The sequence below is a fragment of the Oncorhynchus kisutch genome, linkage group LG15 (genome assembly GCF_002021735.2).
Source record: "Oncorhynchus kisutch isolate 150728-3 linkage group LG15, Okis_V2, whole genome shotgun sequence".
Lineage (NCBI taxonomy): Eukaryota > Metazoa > Chordata > Actinopteri > Salmoniformes > Salmonidae > Oncorhynchus > Oncorhynchus kisutch.
The window spans coordinates 90,401,327-90,423,395 of record NC_034188.2 but is presented as its reverse complement, the minus strand read 5'-3'; the positions used below and the strand labels follow the sequence as shown (position 1 = coordinate 90,423,395).

At 42.9% G+C, this 22,069-nt stretch overlaps 1 protein-coding gene across 1 annotated transcript in view; it reads left to right on the top strand.

Moving 5' to 3' along the window:
* The window catches only part of cog6 (component of oligomeric golgi complex 6), a 121,432-nt gene that overhangs the window by 41,066 nt on the left and 58,297 nt on the right, over positions 1 to 22,069 (top strand). Inside the window, exons 5-8 of the mRNA XM_031791283.1 lie at positions 1,391 to 1,585; positions 3,921 to 3,991; positions 4,941 to 5,034; positions 16,999 to 17,127. Coding sequence (XP_031647143.1) covers positions 1,391 to 1,585; positions 3,921 to 3,991; positions 4,941 to 5,034; positions 16,999 to 17,127 — 489 coding nt within the window. The remainder of the gene's footprint in view (positions 1 to 1,390; positions 1,586 to 3,920; positions 3,992 to 4,940; positions 5,035 to 16,998; positions 17,128 to 22,069) is intronic.

The following is a 22,069-nucleotide window of genomic DNA, read 5'->3' as shown; positions in this document are numbered from 1 at the left end:
AACCCTGGTGGAAAGTAGTGCACTACGTTTGACCACAACCCTATGAGCCCTGGTGGAAAGTAGTGCACTACTTTTGACCACAACCCTATGAGCCCTGGTGGAAAGTAGTGCACTACTTTTGACCACAACCCTATGAGCCCTGGTGGAATGTAGTGCACTACTTTTGACCACAACCCTATGAGCCCTGGTGGAAAGTAGTTTCCTACTTTTGACCACAACCCTATGAGCCCTGGTGGAAAGTAGTGCACTACTTTTGACCACAACCCTATGAGCCCTGGTGGAAAGTAGTGCACTACTTTTGACCACAACCCTATGAACCCTGGTGGAAAGTAGTGCACTACGTTTGACCACAACCCTATGAGCCCTGGTGGAAAGTAGTGCACTACTTTTGACCACAACCCTATGAGCCCTGGTGGAAAGTAGTGCACTACTTTTGACCACAACCCTTTGAGCCCTGGTGGAAAGTAGTGCACTACTTTTGACCAAACCCCTATGAGCCCTGGTGGAAAGTAGTGCACTAGGGATCCATTGAAACACAGTGGATCTGCTCTTTTTTTGTCGCTGCTGATTGAGTCCTAGACTTGGCCAGAGCCTTTCTCTGTCGTGTTGCTCTTTCTCTATTCCCATGATTCCTTTCTCCGTCTCTGTCACCGTTTCACCTCCTGCTACTGTAATTCAGTCACCGTTTCACCTCCTGCTACTGTAATTCATTCACTGTTTCACCTCTTGCTACTGTAATTCAGTCACTGTTTCACCTCTTGCTACTGTAATTCAGTCACCGTTTCACCTCCTGCTACTGTAATTCAGTCACTGTTTCACCTCCTGCTACTGTAATTCAGTCACTGGTTCACCTCCTGCTACTGTAATTCAGCCACTGGTTCACCTCCTGCTATTGTAATTCAGTCACTGTTTCACCTCCTGCTACTGTAATTCAGTCACTGTTTCACCTCCTGCTACTGTAATTCAGTCACTGTTTCACCTCCTGCTGTAATTCAGTCACTGTTTCATCTCCTGCTACTGTAATTCAGTCACTGTTTCACCTCTTGCTACTGTAATTCAGTCACTGTTTCACCTCCTGCTACTGTAATTCAGTCACTGTTTCACCTCCTGCTACTGTAATTCAGCCAGTGTCGAAGGTTGTGCTGCTATTAAAGGTGTGTGACTGCCACCTAGTGTTAGTTTGAAACATTACATCTCCTTGGTCACACTGACTCATTCTCCTTTCTTTCTTTGTTTCCGTGATCCCAGAGTGTGTGCAGGCTTTTTGTCCAGTCAGAACTAATCAACTGTGATCATCAAGGCCCCCCCCCCCCCCAGATGTGTGTGTTAAGGCTGGGCTGAAACTAAAGCCTCTTTTACTAAGTCTAAAATTGTCGTTATCTCCTCCCAGTCATCGTTTAGAGGTGCGGTCCCAGGTGGCTCAGGCCTTCCTGTCTAAGTTCCAGCTGTCCTCTGAAGAGATGGACACACTACGAGGGGTAAGAGACGCACCCATCACGGAGGACTTCTTCAAGGCTCTGAGCAGAGTGAAGAACATCCATGAAGATGTCAGGATTCTCCTGAGGACCAACCAGCAGACTGCAGGGTGAGAGACAAACTGTATATACAGAGCATTCAGAAAGTATTCAGACCCCTTCCCCTTTTCCACATTTTGTTACATTACAGCCTTGTTATAAAATTGATTCAATTTTTTTTTACCTGTCTATGCGCAATACCCCATAATGACATCACAATACCACATAATGACATCACAATAGCCCATAATGACATCACAATAGGCCATAATGGCATCACAATACCCCATAATGACATCACAATACCCCATAATGACATCACAATACCCCATAATGACATCACAATAGGCCATAATGGCATCACAATACCCCATAATGACATCACAATACCCCATAATGACATCACAATAGCCCATAATGACATCACAATAGCCCATAATGACATCACAATAGCCCATAATGGCATCACAATAGCCCATAATGACATCACAATAGCCCATAATGACATCACAATACCCCATAATGACATCACAGTACCCCATAATGACATCACAATAGCCCATAATGGCATCACAATAGCCCATAATGGCATCACAATAGCCCATAATGACATCACAATAGCCCATAATGACATCACAATACCCCATAATGACATCACAATAGGCCATAATGGCATCACAATACCCCATAATGACATCACAATAGCCCATAATGACATCACAATAGCCCATAATGACATCACAATACCCCATAATGACATCACAATAGCCCATAATGACATCACAATAGCCCATAATGACATCACAATAGCCCATAATGACATCACAATAGCCCATAATGGCATCACAATAGCCCATAATGACATCACAATAGCCCATAATGACATCACAATAGCCCATAATGACATCACAATAGCCCATAATGACAAAGCAAAAACAGGTTTTTAGAATTGTTTGATAATTTGATAACTGAAAAATCATATTTACATAAGTATTCAGACTCTTCACCCAGTACTTTGTTGAAGTGCCTTTGGCAGTGATTACAGCCTCGAGTCTTCTTGGGTATGACGCAACAAGCTTGACAAACCTGTATTTGGGGAGTTTCTCTCATTCTTCTCTGCAGATCCTCTCAAGCTCTGTCAGGTTGGATGGAGAGCGTCGCCACACAGCTCTTTTCAGGTCTCTCTAGAGATGTTCGATCGGGTTCAAGTCTGGGCTCTGGCTGGGCCACTCAAGAACATTCAGAGACTTGTGCAGAAGCCACTCCTGCATTGTCTTGGTTGTGTGCTTAGGGTCGTTTTCCTGTTGGAAGGTGAACCTTCGCCCCAGTCTGAGGTCCTGAGCGCTCTGGAGCAGGTTTTCATCAAGGATCTTTCTGTATTTGCTCCGTTCAGCTTTGCCTCGATCCTGACTATTCTCCCAGTCCCTGCCGCTGAAAAACATCCCCACAGCATGATGCTGCCACCACCATGGTTCACCGTAGGGATGGTGCCAGGTTTCCTCCAGACGTGACGCTTGGCATTCAGGCCAAAGAGTTCAATATTGGTTTCATCAGATTAGAGAATCTGGTTGAATCTTGATTCTTTAGGTGCCTTTTGGCAAATTCCAAACAGGCTGTCATGTGCCTTTGACTGAGGAGTGGCTTCTGTCTGGTTACTCTACCATAAAGGCCTGATTGATGGAGTGCTGCAGAGATTGTTGTCCTTCTGTAAGGTTCTGCCATCGTCACAGAGGAACGCTGGAGCTCTGTCAGTGACCATCGGGTTCTTCTCCCCCGATTGCTCAGTTTGGCCAGACGGCCAGCTCTAGGAGGAGTCTTGGTGGTTCCAAACTTCTTGCATTTGGAGGCCAATGTGTTTTTGGGGACATTCAATGCTGTAAAACGTTTTGGTACCCTTCCCCAGATCTGTGCCTCGACACAATCCTGTCTCAATTCCTTCGACCTTGTGGCTTGGTTTTTACTCTGACATGCACTGTCAATTGTGGGACCTTATATAGACAGGTGTGTGTGCCTTTCCAAATCAAGTCCAATCAATTGAATTTACCACAGGTGGACTCCAATCAAGTTGTAGAAACATTTAAGGATGATCAATGGAAACAGGATGCACCTGAGCTCAATTTCGAGTCACATAGTAAAAGGGTCTGAATAATAATGTAAATAAGGTATTTCTGTTTTTACTTTGAATAAATTAGCTAAAATGTCTAAACCAATTTTTGCTTTGTCATTTTGGGTATTGTTTGTAGATTGCTGAGGATTTTAATTTTTAATTTAATCCATTTTAGAAGAAGGCTGTAACGTAACAAAATGTGGGAAAAAGTCAAGGGGTCTGAATACTTTCCGAATGCGCTGTTTGTGAAACTCAATTGCCTTTTCTTATTCCAGTTGTTAAATGTGTCTCCCATCCAGGCTGGACATCATGGAGCAGATGGCTGTGTTACAGGAGACGTCCTACGAACAGCTCTACCGCTGGACACAGAGTGAGCACTCATTCATCCATCCTTTCATTCATTCATACACCGACTGGGTTCATGGACTGAATTCTAACCTAATGGTAACGTGTTCACTTAGTCTTCCATTGACGTGGATGCTAACGTGTTCACTTAGTCTCCCATTGACGTAGATGCTAACGTGTTCACTTAGTCTCCCATTGACGTGGATGCTAACGTGTTCACTTAGTCTCCCATTGACGTAGATGCTAACGTGTTCACTTAGTCTCCCATTGACGTGGATGCTAACGTGTTCACTTAGTCTCCCATTGACGTAGATGCTAACGTGTTCACTTAGTCTCTCATTGACGTGGATGCTAACGTGTTCACTTAGTCTCCCATTGACGTAGATGCTAACGTGTTCACTTAGTCTCTCATTGACGTGGATGCTAACGTGTTCACTTAGTCTCCCATTGACGTGGATGCTAACGTGTTCACTTAGTCTCCCATTGACGTAGATGCTAACGTGTTCACTTAGTCTCCCATTGACGTGGATGCTAACGTGTTCACTTAGTCTCCCATTGACGTAGATGCTAACGTGTTCACTTAGTCTCTCATTGACGTGGATGCTAACGTGTTCACTTAGTCTCCCATTGACGTAGATGCTAACGTGTTCACTTAGTCTCTCATTGACGTGGATGCTAACGTGTTCACTTAGTCTCCCATTGACGTGGATGCTAACGTGTTCACTTAGTCTCCCATTGACGTGGATGCTAACGTGTTCACTTAGTCTCTCATTGACGTAGATGCTAACGTGTTCACTTAGTCTCCCATTGACATAGATGCGTGACCTAGGTAGGATTCACTCCATATTGAGAGATTTAGCATTTAAGTACTGACACATTCTAATCTCTCCCTCTCTCTCTTTCTCTCTATATATCTCTCGCTCTTTCGCTTTCTCTCTCTCTCTCTTTCTCTCTCTCTCTCTCCCTCGCTCTAGATGAGTGCCGTGGTCTGACCCAGGAGTCCTGTGACATCAGTCCAGTGCTTAGTCAGGCTATGGAGGCCTTGCAGGACCGCCCTGTTCTCTACAAGTAAGCACCACACACACCTTTTTATATATATATATGAAATCGTTAATGCACATGATTAAAAAGTGCATTAATGTGGATTAAAGTTGATTTATCAAATGTCTTTGATTCAGATGACCATGAATTGTTGCTAGCTAGACTCAGTAACATTGGTCTCAGTGAAGGGGCAGTAAATTGGTTTAGGAACTAATCTTTCTGACAGAACACAATGTGTTATATACTGACAATCACAAGTCTAGTTGTCTAGAGATTAATGAAGGGGTGCCCCAGGGTTCCATTCTAGCTCCTGTGTTGTTCTCAATGATTTGGGAAATGGGATGCAACCAGCAACGTTCCATCTATATGCAGATGATACAGTTCTATATTCATGTGCTCCTTCTCTGGTTCAGGCTGTTGAAGAGCTGCAGACTGCTTTTCAATCACTGCAGGCCTCCCTTTATGGTCTCAAACTGGTCTTGGATGTAGAAACAACTAAGTTCATGACCTTTTACCAGAGCTAGAACTCTGCCAGAGAACTTTAGCATTGTCACATCTGATGGCTTATTGGAAAAGTGTCATCCTACAAATACCAAGGTATGTGGTTGGATGACAAGTTGTCCTTTAAAGTTCATGTGGATAATCTTGTGACAAAGTTTCAATTGAAATTGGGTTTTATTTTCATAATAAGGCTTGCTTCCTGCTTATGACTAAAAAGAAGGTTGTTCAGTCCACTTTTCTCTCTGTTATTGATTATGGTGACTTGTTGTATTTGGATGCAGCATCCTCTGTCTGACAGAGACTGGACTCTGTTTATCATGCAGCCTCCTCTGTCTGACAGAGACTGGACTCTGTTTATCATGTAGCCTCCTCTGTTTATCATGTAGCCTCCTCTGTTTATCATGCAGCCTCCTCTGTCTGGCAGAGACTAGACTCTGTTTATCATGCAGCCTCCTCTGTCTTACAGAGACTGGACTCTGTTTACCATGTAGCCTCCTCTGTTTATCATGCAGCCTCCTCTGTCTGGCAGAGACTAGACTCTGTTTATCATGCAGCCTCCTCTGTCTGGCAGAGACTAGACTCTGTTTATCATGTAGCCTCCTCTGTTTATCATGCAGCCTCCTCTGTCTGGCAGAGACTAGACTCTGTTTATCATGCAGCCTCCTCTGTCTTACAGAGACTGGACTCTGTTTATCATGTAGCCTCCTCTGTTTATCATGCAGCCTCCTCTGTCTGACAGAGACTGGACTCTGTTTATCATGCAGCCTCCTCTGTCTTACAGAGACTGGACTCTGTTTATCATGCAGCCTCCTCTGTTTATCATGCAGCCTCCTCTGTCTTACCTCGTGGTCTTATTTTCTTATTATTTGGGGTGGGGGGGTAGAGTAAACCCTCTCTCTTCGCCTTTTCCTCTCTACCACGACTCACCATCACCACCAGCCAATTGACAACCACTGAAGATGCAGTTATCTGTCAGGTCCACATGGGGGCACACTTTTCCCATAATGGTCCTGTATGTATGCTGTTCAGCTTCTCAGAGTACACCAGAGATAATCATTACAACAGAGAGATTAGTCTGACTGTTAACAGTACACCAGAGATAATCATTACAACAGAGAGATTAGTCTGACTGTTAAAAGTAAACCAGGGGTCCCTGACTCATGTTAGCCTCCTGGTCCAACCGTAGACATGCATATATCCTGTGTTTATATACATTGTTACAACATGTTTTCTTACTGACGGTCACACCTCCCTTCCTCTCCTTATCCTCTGTCCTTCCTTCCTTCCTTCCTTCCTTCCCTCCCTCCCTCCCTCCCTCCCTCCCTCCCTCCCTCCCTCCCTCCCTCCCTCCCTCCCTCCCTCCCTCCCTCCCTCCCTCCCTCCCTCCCTCCCTCCCTCCCTCCCTCCCTCCCTCCCTCCCTCCCTCCCTCCCTCCCTCCCTCCCTCCCTATTTGTCTCTCCTCCCCTCTCTCTGTCTCTCCCACGTTCCTCAGCCAAGGCCAGGGGATGTGGGGGTGGTAGACTGCTGTTCCTGTTATACACCCCCTCCTGTCCCCCTCCCTGACTGGCAGCAACAATGTTTAGCTACTGTTTAGTCTGACAGGGTTGTCTTCCCCCCCAAACAAGCCATAAAACACACCTCTTCTCAGATAGACAGACACATGGACAGTGTTGTCTGTCTGTCTACCTTGACCTCCGGCTCCAAAACACAGACACTCTGTCTTGTGGTCTTCTCACTCACGGGTGTGTTGTGTTTTGTCTGTCTCTCATCCCTATTCCCCTGGTTGGCACATAGCAGCAGAGAGCAGCGGTACTATAGCAACAGTAATATAGTAACTACTATAGCAACAGTACTATAGCAACAGTACTATAGCAACAGTACTATAGTAATAGTACTATAGCAACAGTAATATAGCAACGGTACTATAGTAACAGTAATATAGTAACAGTAATATAGTAACAGTCACATAGCAACAGTACTATAGTAACAGTAATATAGCAACGGTACTATAGTAACAGTAATATAGAAGCAGTCACATAGCAACAGTACTATAGTAACAGTAATATAGCAACGGTACTATAGTAACAGTCACATAGTAACAGTACTATAGCAACAGTACTATAGTAACAGTCACATAGCAACAGTACTATAGTAACAGTAATATAGCAGCAGTAATATAGCAACAGTAATATAGTAACAGTCACATAGCAACAGTACTATAGTAACAGTAATATAGCAACGGTACTATAGTAACAGTAATGTAGAAGCAGTAATATAGCAACAGTACTATAGCAACAGTAATATAGTAACAGTAATATAGTAACAGTACTATAGCAACAGTAATATAGTAACAGTAATATAGAAGCAGTCACATAGCAACAGTACTATAGTAACAGTAATATAGCAACGGTACTATAGTAACAGTCACATAGTAACAGTAATGTAGAAGCAGTAATATAGCAACGGTACTATAGCAACAGTAATATAGTAACAGTACTATAGCAACAGTACTATAGTAACAGTAATATAGTAACAGTCACATAGCAACAGTACTATAGTAACAGTACGATAGCAACAGGAATATAGTAACAGTACTATAGTAACAGTAATATAGCAACAGTCACATAGTAACAGTACTATAGCAACAGTAATATAGTAACAGTAATATAGCAACAGTAATATAGCAACAGTCACATAGTAACAGTACTATAGCAACAGTAATATAGTAACAGTCACATAGCAACAGTACTATAGTAACAGTAATATAGCAACAGTAATATAGTAAGTCACATAGCAACAGTACTATAGTAACAGTCACATAGCAACAGTACTATAGTAACAGTACTATAGCAACAGTAATATAGCAACAGTACTATAGTAACAGTACTATAGCAACAGTAATATAGCAACAGTACTATAGTAACAGTAATATAGCAACGGTAAGATAGTAACAGTCACATAGTAACAGTCACATAGCAACAGTACAATAGTAACAGTACTATAGCAACAGTACTATAGCAACAGTAATATAGCAACAGTACTATAGCAACAGTACTATAGTAACAGTAATATAGCAACGGTACTATAGTAACAGTAATATAGTAACAGTCACATAGCAACAGTACTATAGTAACAGTAATATAGCAACGGTACTATAGTAACAGTAATATAGAAGCAGTCACATAGCAACAGTACTATAGTAACAGTAATATAGTAACAGTCACATAGTAACAGTACTATAGCAACAGTAATATAGCAACAGTACTATAGTAACAGTACTATAGTAACATTAATATAGCAACGGTACTATAGTAACAGTAATATAGCAACGGTACTATAGTAACAGTAATATAGTAACAGTCACATAGCAACAGTACTATAGTAACAGTAATATAGCAACGGTACTATAGTAACAGTAATATAGAAGCAGTCACATAGCAACAGTACTATAGCAACAGTACTATAGCAACAGTAATATAGCAACAGTACTATAGCAACAGTACTATAGTAACAGTAATATAGTAACAGTCACATAGTAACAGTACTATAGTAACAGTAATATAGTAACAGTCACATAGCAACAGTACTATAGTAACAGTAATATAGCAACGGTACTATAGTAACAGTAATATAGCAACGGTACTATAGTAACAGTAATATAGTAACAGTCACATAGCAACAGTACTATAGTAACAGTAATATAGCAACGGTACTATAGTAACAGTAATATAGAAGCAGTCACATAGCAACAGTACTATAGCAACAGTACTATAGCAACAGTAATATAGCAACAGTACTATAGCAACAGTACTATAGTAACAGTAATATAGCAACGGTACTATAGTAACAGTAATATAGTAACAGTAATATAGTAACAGTCACATAGCAACAGTACTATAGTAACAGTAATATAGCAACAGTAATATAGTAACAGTCACATAGCAACAGTACTATAGCAACAGTAATATAGTAACAGTACTATAGCAACGGTACTATAGTAACAGTAATATAGCAACAGTAATATATAACAGTAATATATAACAGTAATATATACCAGTAATATATAACAGTAATATATAGCAGTAATATATAACAGTATTATATAGCAGTAATATATAACAGTATTATATAGCAGTAATATATAACAGTAATATATAACAGTAATATATAACAGTAATATATACCAGTAATATATAACAGTAATATATAGCAGTAATATATAACAGTATTATATAGCAGTAATATATAACAGTAATATATAACAGTAATATATAACAGTAATATATAACAGTAATATATACCAGTAATATATAACAGTAATATATAACAGTAATATATAGCAGCAGGAATATATAACAGTAATATATAGCAGTAATATATAACAGTATTATATAGCAGTAATATATAACAGTAATATATAGCAGTAATATATAACAGTAATATATAGCAGTAATATATAACAGTATTATATAACAGTAATATATAACAGTAGTATATAACAGTAGTAATGTATAACAGTAATGTATAACAGTAATGTACAGCAGTAATATATAACAGTAGTATATAACAGTAGTAATGTATAACAGTAATGTACAGCAGTAATATATAACAGTAGTAATATATAACAGTAATATATAACAGTAGTATATAACAGTAGTAATGTATAACAGTAATATATAACAGTAGTAATAAACAGTAGTAATGTATAACAGTAATATATAACAGTAGTATATAACAGTAGTAATGTATAACAGTAATATATAACAGTAGTATATAACAGTAGTAATGTATAACAGTAATATATAACAGTAGTATATAACAGTAGTAATGTATAACAGTAATATATAACAGTAGTATATAACAGTAGTAATGTATAACAGTAATATATAACAGTAGTATATAACAGTAGTAATGTATAACAGTAATATATAACAGTAATATATAACAGTAGTATATAACAGTAGTAATGTATAACAGTAGTAATATATAACAGTAGTAATATATAACAGTAGTAATATATAACAGTAGTAATATATAACAGTAGTAATACATAACAGTAGTAATATATAACAGTAGTAATATATAACAGTATTATAGCAACAGTGATATATAACAGTAATATATAACAGTATTATAGCAACAGTGATATATAACAGTAATATATAACAGTATTATATAACAGTATTATAGCAACAGTGATATATAACAGTAATATATAACAGTAATATATAACAGTAATATAGCAACAGTGATATATAACAGTACTATGGTAACAGTACTATGGTAACAGTACTATAGTAACGGTACTATAGTAACAGTACTATAGCAACAGTAACATAGCAACGGTACTATAGTAACAGTATTATAACAGTAGTATATAATAGTAATATAGCAACAGTAATATAGCAGCAGTATTATAACAGTAATATATAGCAGTAATATATAGCAGTAATATATAGCAGTAATATATAACAGTAGTATACAACAGTAACATAGCAACGGTACTATAGTAACAGTATTATAACAGTAATATATAACAGTAATATATAACAGTAATATATAACAGTAATATATAGCAGTAATATATAGCAGTAATATATAGCAGTAATATATAGCAGTAATATATAGCAGTAATATATAGCAGTAATATATAACAGTAATATATAGCAGTAATATATAACAGTATTATATAACAGTAATATATAACAGTAATATATACCAGTAATATATAACAGTAATATATACCAGTAATATATAACAGTAATATATAACAGTATTATATAACAGTAATATATAACAGTATTATATAGCAGTAATATATAACAGTAATATATAGCAGTAATATATAACAGTAATATATAACAGTAATATATAACAGTAATATATAGCAGTAATATATAACAGTAATATATAACAGTAATATATAGCAGTAATATATAACAGTAATATATAGCAGTAATATATAGCAGTAATATATAACAGTAATATATAGCAGTAGTATATAACAGTAATATATAACAGTAATATATAACAGTAATATATAACAGTAATATATAGCAGTAATATATAGCAGTAATATATAACAGTAATATATAACAGTAATATATAACAGTAGTATATAACAGTAATATATAACAGTAGTAATATATAACAGTAATATATAACAGTAGTAATATATAACAGTAATATATAACAGTAGTAATATATAACAGTAATATATAACAGTAATATATAACAGTAATATATAACAGTAATATATAACAGTAGTATATAACAGTAATATATAACAGTAGTAATATATAACAGTAATATATAACAGTAGTAATATATAACAGTAATATATAACAGTAATATATAACAGTAATATATAACAGTAGTAATATATAGCAGTAATATATAACAGTAATATATAACAGTATTATAGCAGCAGTAATATATAACAGTATTATAGTATCAGTAATATAAGATTTTATATAGTATATAAGATATTACAAATGTCATATTATGTCTATATACAGAGTTGTAATGATGTGCAAATAGTTGAAGTACAAAAGGGAAAATAATTAAACATAAATATAGGTTGTATTTACAGCTTCACTGGTTGCCCTTTTCTTGTGGCATCAGGTCACATCTTACTGCTGTGATGGCACACTGTGGAATTTCACCTAATTGATACGGGAGTTTATCAAAATGTGGATCTGTTTTCAAATTCTTTGTGGGTCTGTGTTTAATCTGAGGGAAATATGTATCTCTAATATGGTCATACATTGGGCAGAAGGTTAGGAAGTGCAGCTCAGTTTCCACCTCATTTTGTGGGCAGTGAGCACATAGCCTGTGTTCTCTTGAGAGCCATGTCTGTCTACGGCGGCCTTTCTCAATAGCAAGGCTATGCTCACTGAGTCTCTCTTTCTCTCAATTCATTTCATTTCGAAGGGCTTTATTGGCAAAGTGAAACATTTAAAATAAAGCATAAAGTCAGGTATTCTACCACTGTGTACTCTCTGTTTAGGGCCAAATAACATTCTGGTTTGCTCTGTTTTTTTTGTTAATTACTTGACACATTGGAAAGAATTATATTTTTGTTTTCTCATGATTTGCTTGGGTCCTGGTCCTGGGGCTCTGTGGGGTGTGTTTGTGAACAGAGCCCCAGGACCAGCTTGCTTAGGGGACTCTTCTCCAGGTTCATCTCTCTGTAGGCGATGGCTTTGTTATGGAAGGTTTGGGAATCGCTTCCTTTTAGGTGGTTATAGAATTTAACAGCTCTTTTCTGGATTTAGATAATTAGTGGGTATCGGCCTAATTCTGCTCTGCATGCATTATTTGGTGTTTTACGTTGTACAGTTCGGATTTAGTGAAGTCTTGTTTGGTGAGCGGACACCAGACGTCACAACCATGGAGGTTCTATAACTGATTCAAGTATTTTTTAGCCAGATCCTAATTGATATGTCAAATATTATGTTTCTTTTGATGGCATAGGAGGCCCTTCTTGCCTTGCCTCTCAGATCGTTTATAGCTTTGTGGAAGTTACCTGTGGCGCTGATGTTTAGGTCGAGGTATGTATCGTTTTTTGTGTGCTCTAGGGCAACGGTGTCTAGATGGATTTTGTATTTGTGGTCCCGGCAACTGTCTTACTGAGATTTACTGTCAGGGCTCAAGTCTGACAGAATCTGTGCGGAAGATCTAGGTGCTGCTGTAGGCCCTCCTTGGTTGGGGACAGATCTAGGTGCTGCTGTAGGCCCTCCTTGGTTGGGGACAGATCTAGGTGCTGCTGTAGGCCCTTCTTGGTTGGGGACAGATCTAGGTGCTGCTGTAGGCCCTTCTTGGTTGGGGACAGATTTAGGTGCTGCTGTAGGCCCTCCTTGGTTGGGGACAGATCTAGGTGCTGCTGTAGGCCTTCCTTGGTTGGTGACAGATCTAGGTGCTGCTGTAGGCCCTCCTTGGTTGGGGACAGATCTAGGTGCTGCTGTAGGCCCTCCTTGGTTGGGGACAGATCTAGGTGCTGCTGTAGGCCCTCCTTGGTTGGGGACAGATCTAGGTGCTGCAGTAGGCCCTCCTTGGTTGGGGACAGAAGCACCAGATCATCAGCAAACAGTAGAAATTTGGCATCAGATTCTAGTAGGGTGAGGCGGGGTGCTGCAGACTGTTCCAATGCCCCCCCCACCAATTCATTGATATATATGTTGAAGAGGGTGGGGCTGCATCCCAGTCTAACCCCACGACCCTGTGGAAAGAAATGTTGCCAATTTTGTTGCCAATTTTAACCGCAGACTTTGTTGTTTGTGTTCATGGGTTTTTATAATGTCTCATGTTTTTCCCACAACACCAATTTCCATCAGTTTGTATAACAGACCCTCGTGACAAATTGAGTCGAAGGCTTTTTTGAAGTCAACAAAGCATGAGAAGACTTTGCCTTTGTTTCGGTTTGTTTGGTTGTCAATTAGGGTGTGCAGGGTGAATACGTGGTCTGTTGTACGGTAATTTGGTAAAAAGCTAATTTGACATTTGCTCAGCACATTGTTTTCACTGAGGAAATGTACGAGTCTGCTGTTAATGATAATGCAGAGGATTTTCCCAAGGTTGTTGTTGACACATATCCCACTGTAGTTATTGGGGCCAAATTTGTCTCCACTTTGTGGATTGGGGTGATCTGTTCTTGGTTCCAAATATCGGGGAATATGCCAGAGATGCCATTTCCTTCAGTTTTCTGTTTGATATATTTAGAGTTGATAGGGAAGCTGAGAGGTCAAATATAATGTTAAGATTTTCTACTGCCAAGTTTACACCTTCACTATTACAGTGGAAAGTTTTGTCCAGGAAGTTGTCTAGAAGGGATTGAATTTGTTGTTACCTAATTTATTTTTGGTAGGTTTCCAAACTACATTCCTTCCATCTATAGCATTTCTTAATATTACTCAGTTCCTTTGGCTTTGATGCCTCATGATTGTAGACCTGATAGGGATGTCAGTGGGCTGACTGTGAACGCTCTGAGAGACTCTGGGTTGAGGTCAGTGATAAAGTAGTCTACAGTACTACTGCCAAGAGATGAGCTATAGGTGTAACTACCATAGGAGTCCCCTCGAAGCCTACCATTGACTATGTACATACCCAGCGTGTGACAGAGCTGCAGGAGTTGTGAACCTTTTTGTTAGTTATGTTGTCATAGTTGTGCCTCGGGGGCATATGTGGGAGGGAATGCTGTCACCTCCAGGCAGGGCTTTGTCCCCGTGTGTCTCTCTCTGTTTCTACCTGTCTGTCTGTCTGTCTCTGTCTCTGTCTCTCTCTCTTTCTGTCTCTCTCTCTCTTTCTGTCTCTCTCTCTCTTTCTGTCTCTCTCTCTCTTTCTGTCTCTCTCTCTCTTTCTGTCTCTCTCTCTCTTTCTGTCTCTCTCTCTCTTTCTGTCTCTCTCTCTCTTTCTGTCTCTCTCTCTCTTTCTGTCTCTCTCTCTCTTTCTGTCTCTCTCTCTCTTTCTGTCTCTTGTCTGTCTCTCTCTTTCTGTCTCTTTGTCTGTCTGTCTCTCTCTTTCTGTCTCTCTCTTTCTGTCTCTTTGTCTGTCTCTCTTTCTGTCTCTCTTTCTGTCTCTTTGTCTGTCTCTCTCTCTCTCTTTCTGTCTCTCTCTCTTTCTGTCTCTTTGTCTGTCTGTCTCTCTCTTTCTGTCTCTCTCTCTTTCTGTCTCTCTCTCTTTCTGTCTCTCTCTTCTGTCTCTCTCTCTTTCTGTCTCTCTCTCTTTCTGTCTCTCTCTCTTCTGTCTCTCTCTCTTTCTGTCTCTCTCTCTCTGTCTCTCTCTCTCTCTGTCTCTCTCTCTTTCTGTCTCTCTCTCTTTCTGTCTCTCTCTCTTTCTGTCTCTCTCTCTTTGTCTCTCTCTCTTTCTGTCTCTCTCTCTTTCTGTCTCTCTCTCTTTCTGTCTCTCTCTCTTTCTGTCTATCTCTTTCTGTCTCTCTCTTTCTGTCTATCTCTTTCTGTCTATCTCTTTCTGTCTCTCTCTCTTTCTGTCTCTTTCTGTCTCTCTCTCTTTCTGTCTCTTTCTGTCTCTCTCTCTTTCTGTCTCTTTCTGTCTCTCTCTCTTTCTGTCTCTCTCTCTTTCTGTCTCTCTCTCTTTCTGTCTCTTTGTCTGTCTCTCTCTTTCTGTCTCTCTCTTTCTGTCTCTCTCTCTCTTTCTGTCTCTCTCTCTCTTTCTGTCTCTCTCTCTCTTTCTGTCTCTCTCTCTCTTTCTGTCTGTCTCTCTCTCTTTCTGTCTCTCTCTCTCTTTCTGTCTCTCTCTCTTTCTGTCTCTCTCTCTTTCTGTCTCTCTCTCTTTCTGTCTCTTTGTCTGTCTCTCTTTCTGTCTCTCTCTTTCTGTCTCTCTCTTTCTGTCTCTTTGTCTGTCTCTCTTTCTGTCTCTTTGTCTGTCTCTCTTTCTGTCTCTCTCTCTTTCTGTCTCTTTGTCTGTCTGTCTCTCTTTCTGTCTCTCTCTTTCTGTCTCTCTCTTTCTGTCTCTTTGTCTGTCTGTCTCTCTTTCTGTCTCTCTCTTTCTGTCTCTTTGTCTGTCTGTCTCTCTTTCTGTCTCTCTCTTTCTGTCTCTCTCTTTCTCTCTCTCTCTCTCTCTCCCTCTCTTTCTGTCTCAATTAAATTACAATTGCTTTATTGATGTAACAATGTACATATTGTCAAAGTTTACTTTGGAAAGGGAATGATTCATTAATAATATCAATAACAACATCCTTAAAATCATCGAGATAATCACAAATAGGCCGATCAGTAAGCTCCAGAATCAAGGGTTATATTAGACATGGAAATCAATAATTAAATAATACGAAGACATGTGCAGGTTGGTTGGTTTGTCAGACACTGTCTCATCTTATGGCAGGCAGTAATGAAGTGGGCTGCCAACCCACATCTCTCTGCTTCTTCCTCCAACAGGATGAGGCCTATTCTGATCAGAAATGTCTTGGTAACCTTCCATGATGATTTGAAATTCTCTCTCTCTTTGCCTCTCTCGCTTTCTCTCTCGCTTTCTCTCTTGCTTTCTCTCTCTCTCGCTTTCTCTCTCTCTCTCTCTCTCTCTCTCTTTCTCTCTCGTTCTCTTTCTCTCTCTCTCTCTCTCTCTCTTTCGCTCTCTTTCTCTCTCTCTCTCTCTCTCTCTCTCTCTCTCTCTCTCTCTCTCTCTCTCTCTCTCTCTCTCTCTCTCTCTTGCTCTCTTTCACTCTCTCTCTCTCTCTTTCGCTCTCTCTCTCTCTCTCTTTCGCTCTCTCTCTCTCTCTCTTTCGCTCTCTCTCTCTCTCTTTCGCTCTCTCTCGCTTTCTCTCTCTCTCTCGCTTTCTCTCTCTCTCTCGCTTTCTCTCTCTCTCGCTTTCTCTCTCGCTTTCTCTCTCTCTCTCTCGCTTTCTCTCTCGCTTTCTCTCTCTCTCTCTCGCTTTCTCTTTCTCTCTTTCTCTCTGTCTCTCTCTGACTCTTTCTCTCCACCCCCCTCCCCCCTCCCCCCTCTCTCTGTCTCTCTTTCTCTCTCTCTCTCAGGTACACCTTGGATGAGTTTGGGACAGCTCGGAGGTGTGTGGTGGTGCGGGGGTTCATTGATGCCCTGACCAGAGGGGGTCCAGGGGGCACGCCTCGACCCATAGAGATGCACTCCCACGATCCTATGAGGTACTAACCCAACACACACCAGAGACAGACACACACACACACACACAGCTGCCACATAGGGCTCTGTAGATCTGGCCAAGAGTACGGCACTATGTAGGGAATAGGGCCTACATTGTCCAACCAGGCAGGCTTGTTAGAGAATAGGCACCATGTCTGTGCTGGCCAGTGTGGTTCTCAGTTCAAGGCAGTAAAACCCTAAGTGAATTAGGAGGAGGCTGACACTTACAGAGAAACCTCTCTTCCTTCCAGGGAATCTATAAGGGAGAAGGAGAGGGGGGAGGGTTCTATAAGGGAGAAGGAGAGGGGGGAGGGTTCTGTAAGGGAGGGGGAGGAGGAGGAGGGTGGTAGGAGGGTTCTGTAAGGGAGGGGAGGAGGAGGTGGGTGGTTGGAGGGTTCTGTAAGGGAGAAGGAGAGGGGGGAGGGTTCTGTAAGGGAGGGGGAGGTGGGTGGTTGGAGGGTTCTGTAAGGGAGAAGGAGAGGGGGGAGGGTTCTGTAAGGGAGGGGGAGGAGGAGGTGGGTGGTAGGAGGGTTCTGTAAGGGAGGGGGAGGAGGGTGGTAGGAGGGTTCTGTAAGGGAGGGGGAGGAGGGTGGTAGGAGGGTTCTGTAAAGAAAGGAGGAGGGTGGTAGGAGGGTTCTGTAAGGGAGAATGAGAGGGGGGAGGGTTCTGTAAGGGAGGTGGAGGAGGAGGAGGGTGGTAGGAGGGTTCTGTAAGGGAGAAGGAGAGGGGGGAGGGTTCTGTAAGGGAGGTGGAGGAGGAGGAGGGTGGTAGGAGGGTTCTGTAAGGGAGAAGGAGAGGGGGGAGGGTTCTGTAAGGGAGGTGGAGGGTGGTAGGAGGGTTCTGTAAGGGAGAAGGAGAGGGGGGAGGGTTCTGTAAGGGAGGTGGAGGAGGAGGAGGGTGGTAGGAGGGTTCTGTAAGGGAGAAGGAGAGGGGGGGGGGTTCTGTAAGGGAGGTGGAGGAGGAGGAGGGTAGTAGGAGGGTTCTGTAAGGGAGGGGGAGGATGGTAGGAGGGTTCTGTAAGGGAGGGGGAGGATGGTAGGAGGGTTCTGTAAGGGAGGTGGAGGAGGAGGAGGGTGGTAGGAGGTTTCTGTAAGGGAGGGGTAGGATGGTAGGAGGGTTCTGTGGAGGTGGAGGGTGGTAGGAGGGTTCTGTGGAGGTGGAGGGTGGTAGGAGGGTTCTGTACGGGAGTGGGAGGAGGAGGGGGTGGTAGGAGGGTTCTGTAAGGGAGGTGGAGGAGGAGGAGGGTGGTAGGAGGGTTCTGTAAGGGAGGGGGAGGATGGTAGGAGGGTTCTGTGGAGGTGGAGGGTGGTAGGAGGGTTCTGTGGAGGTGGAGGGTGGTAGGAGGGTTCTGTACGGGAGTGGGAGGAGGAGGGGGTGGTAGGAGGGTTCTGTAAGGGAGGTGGAGGAGGAGGAGGGTGGTAGGAGGGTTCTGTAAGGGAGGGGGAGGATGGTAGGAGGGTTCTGTAAGGGAGGTGGAGGAGGAGGAGGGTTCTGTAAGGGAGGGGGAGGATGGTAGGAGGGTTCTGTAAGGGAGGTGGAGGAGGAGGAGGGTGGTAGGAGGGTTCTGTAAGGGAGGGGGTGGATGGTAGGAGGGCTCTCTGGGGGAGGAGGAGGAGGAGGAGGAGGAGGAGGAGGAGAAGGGTGGGGAGGATGTGGAGTGGGTTCTGTAAGGGAGGATGTGGAGTGGGTTCTGTAAGGGAGGATGTGGAGTGGGTTCTGTAAGGGAGGATGAGGAGTGGGTTCTGTAAGGGAGGATGAGGAGTGGGTTCTGTAAGGGAGGATGAGGAGTGGGTTCTGTAAGGGAGGGTTCTGTTATGGCTTCGTCCCAAATGGCACCCTATTCCCCCCATACAGTGCACTACTTTTGTCCAGGGCACATCGGGTGTCATTTGGGACTGAACGTCTCTCTCACTGTGAGGCTAATCAGATGTGTTCTGAGAACGCCCATCGTGCTCAGAACACACTAGAACACTCTGGAACACTGCTGAACATTCTGTCGCCACAGACTTAATGGAGGCATCAGCACTTCTCAGAACAGGGGCCGGTCAACTGGGTACTGGACTTCCTGACGGGCCGCCCCCAGGTGGTGAGGGTAGGCAACAACATCTCCTCCCCGCTGATCCTCAACACTGGGGCCCCACAAGGGTGCGTTCTGAGCCCTCTCCTGTACTCCCTGTTCACCCACGACTGCGTGGCCACGCACGCCTCCAACTCAATCATCAAGTTTGCGGACGACACAACAGTGGTAGGCTTGATTACCAACAACGACGAGACGGCCTACAGGGAGGAGGTGAGGGCCCTCGGAGTGTGGTGTCAGGAAAATAACCTCACACTCAACGTCAACAAACTACTTCCGGCGCCGACAGAGATGGCCGCCTCGCTTCGCGTTCCTAGGAAACTATGCAGTTTTTTGTTTTTTTACGTGTTATTTCTTACACTAGTACCCCAGGTCATCTTAGGTTTCATCACATACAGCCGAGAAGAACTACTGAATATAAGATCAGCGTCAACTCACCACCAGTACGACCAAGAATATGTTTTTCGCGATGCGGATCCTGTGTTCTGCCTTACAACCAGCGCCACGGGATGGTTCCCATGCAGCGACCCAAAAAAACGACTCAGAAGAAGAGGGAAACGAAGCGGTCTTCTGGTCAGACTCCGGAGACGGGCACATCGTGCACCACTCCCTAGCATTCTTCTTGCCAATGTCCAGTCTCTTGACAACAAGGGTGATGAAATCCGAGCAAGGGTAGCATTCCAGAGGGACATCAGAGACTGTAACGTTCTCTGTTTCACGGAAACGTGGCTCACTGGAGAGACGCAATCCGAAGCGGTGCAGCCAGCGGGTTTCTCCACGCATCGCGCGGACAGAAACGAACATCTTTCTGGTAAGAAGAGGGGCGGGGGCGTATGCCTTATGGCCAACGTGACATGGTGTGATGAAAGAAACATACAGGAACTCAAATCCTTCTGTTCACCTGATTTAGAATTCCTCACAATCAAATGTAGACCGCATTATCTACCAAGAGAATTCTCTTCGATTATAATCACAGCCGTATATATCCCCCCCCAAGCAGACACATCGATGGCTCTGAACGAACTTTATTTAACTCTCTGCAAACTGGAAACGATTTATCCGGAGGCTGCATTCATTGTAGCTGGGGATTTTAACAAGGCTAATCTGAAAACAAGACTCCCTAAATTTTATCAGCATATTGATTGCGCAACCAGGGGTGGAAAGACCCTGGATCATTGTTACTCTAACTTCCGCGACGCATATAAGGCCCTGCCCCGCCCCCCTTTCGGAAAAGCTGACCACGACTCCATTTTGTTGATCCCTGCCTACAGACAGAAACTAAAACAAGAAGCTCCCATGCTGAGGTCTGTCCAACGCTGGTCCGACCAAGCTGACTCCACACTCCAAGACTGCTTCCATCACGTGGACTGGGAGATGTTTCGTATTGCGTCAGCCAACAACATTGACGAATACGCTGATTCGGTGTGCGAGTTCATTAGAACGTGCGTTGAAGATGTCGTTCCCATAGCAACGATTAAAACATTCCCCAACCAGAAACCGTGGATTGATGGCAGCATTCGTGTGGAACTGAAGGCGCGAACCACTGCTTTTAATCAGGGCAAGGTGTCTGGTAACATGACTGAATACAAACAGCGCAGCTATTCCCTCCGCAAGGCTATCAAACAAGCTAAGCGCCAGTACAGAGACAAAGTAGAATCTCAATTCAACGGCTCAGACACAAGAGGCATGTGGCAGGGTCTACAGTCAATCACGGACTACAGGAAGAAACCCAGCCCAGTCACGGACCAGGATGTCTTGCTCCCAGGCAGACTAAACAACTTTTTTGCCCGCTTTGAGGACAATACAGTGCCACTGACACGGCCTGCAACGAAAACATGCGGTCTCTCCTTCACTGCAGCCGAAGTGAGTAAGACATTTAAACGTGTTAACCCTCGCAAGGCTGCAGGCCCAGACGGCATCCCCAGCCGCGCCCTCAGAGCATGCGCAGACCAGCTGGCCGGTGTGTTTACGGACATATTCAACCAATCCCTATACCAGTCTGCTGTTCCCACATGCTTCAAGAGGGCCACCATTGTTCCTGTTCCCAAGAAAGCTAAGGTAACTGAGCTAAACGACTACCGCCCCGTAGCACTCACATCCGTCATCATGAAGTGCTTTGAGAGACTAGTCAAGGACCATATCACCTCCACCCTACCTGACACCCTTGACCCACTCCAATTTGCTTACCGCCCAAATAGGTCCACAGACGATGCAATCTCAACCACACTGCACACTGCCCTAACCCATCTGGACAAGAGGAATACCTATGTGAGAATGCTGTTCATCGACTACAGCTCGGCATTCAACACCATAGTACCCTCCAAGCTCGTCATCAAGCTCGAGACCCTGGGTCTCGACCCCGCCCTGTGCAACTGGGTACTGGACTTCCTGACGGGCCGCCCCCAGGTGGTGAGGGTAGGCAACAACATCTCCTCCCCGCTGATCCTCAACACTGGGGCCCCACAAGGGTGCGTTCTGAGCCCTCTCCTGTACTCCCTGTTCACCCACGACTGCGTGGCCACGCACGCCTCCAACTCAATCATCAAGTTTGCGGACGACACAACAGTGGTAGGCTTGATTACCAACAACGACGAGACGGCCTACAGGGAGGAGGTGAGGGCCCTCGGAGTGTGGTGTCAGGAAAATAACCTCACACTCAACGTCAACAAAACTAAGGAGATGATTGTGGACTTCAGGAAACAGCAGAGGGAACACCCCCCCATCCACATCGATGGAACAGTAGTGGAGAGGGTAGCAAGTTTTAAGTTCCTCGGCATACACATCACAGACAAACTGAATTGGTCCACTCACACAGACAGCATCGTGAAGAAGGCGCAGCAGCGCCTCTTCAACCTCAGGAGGCTGAA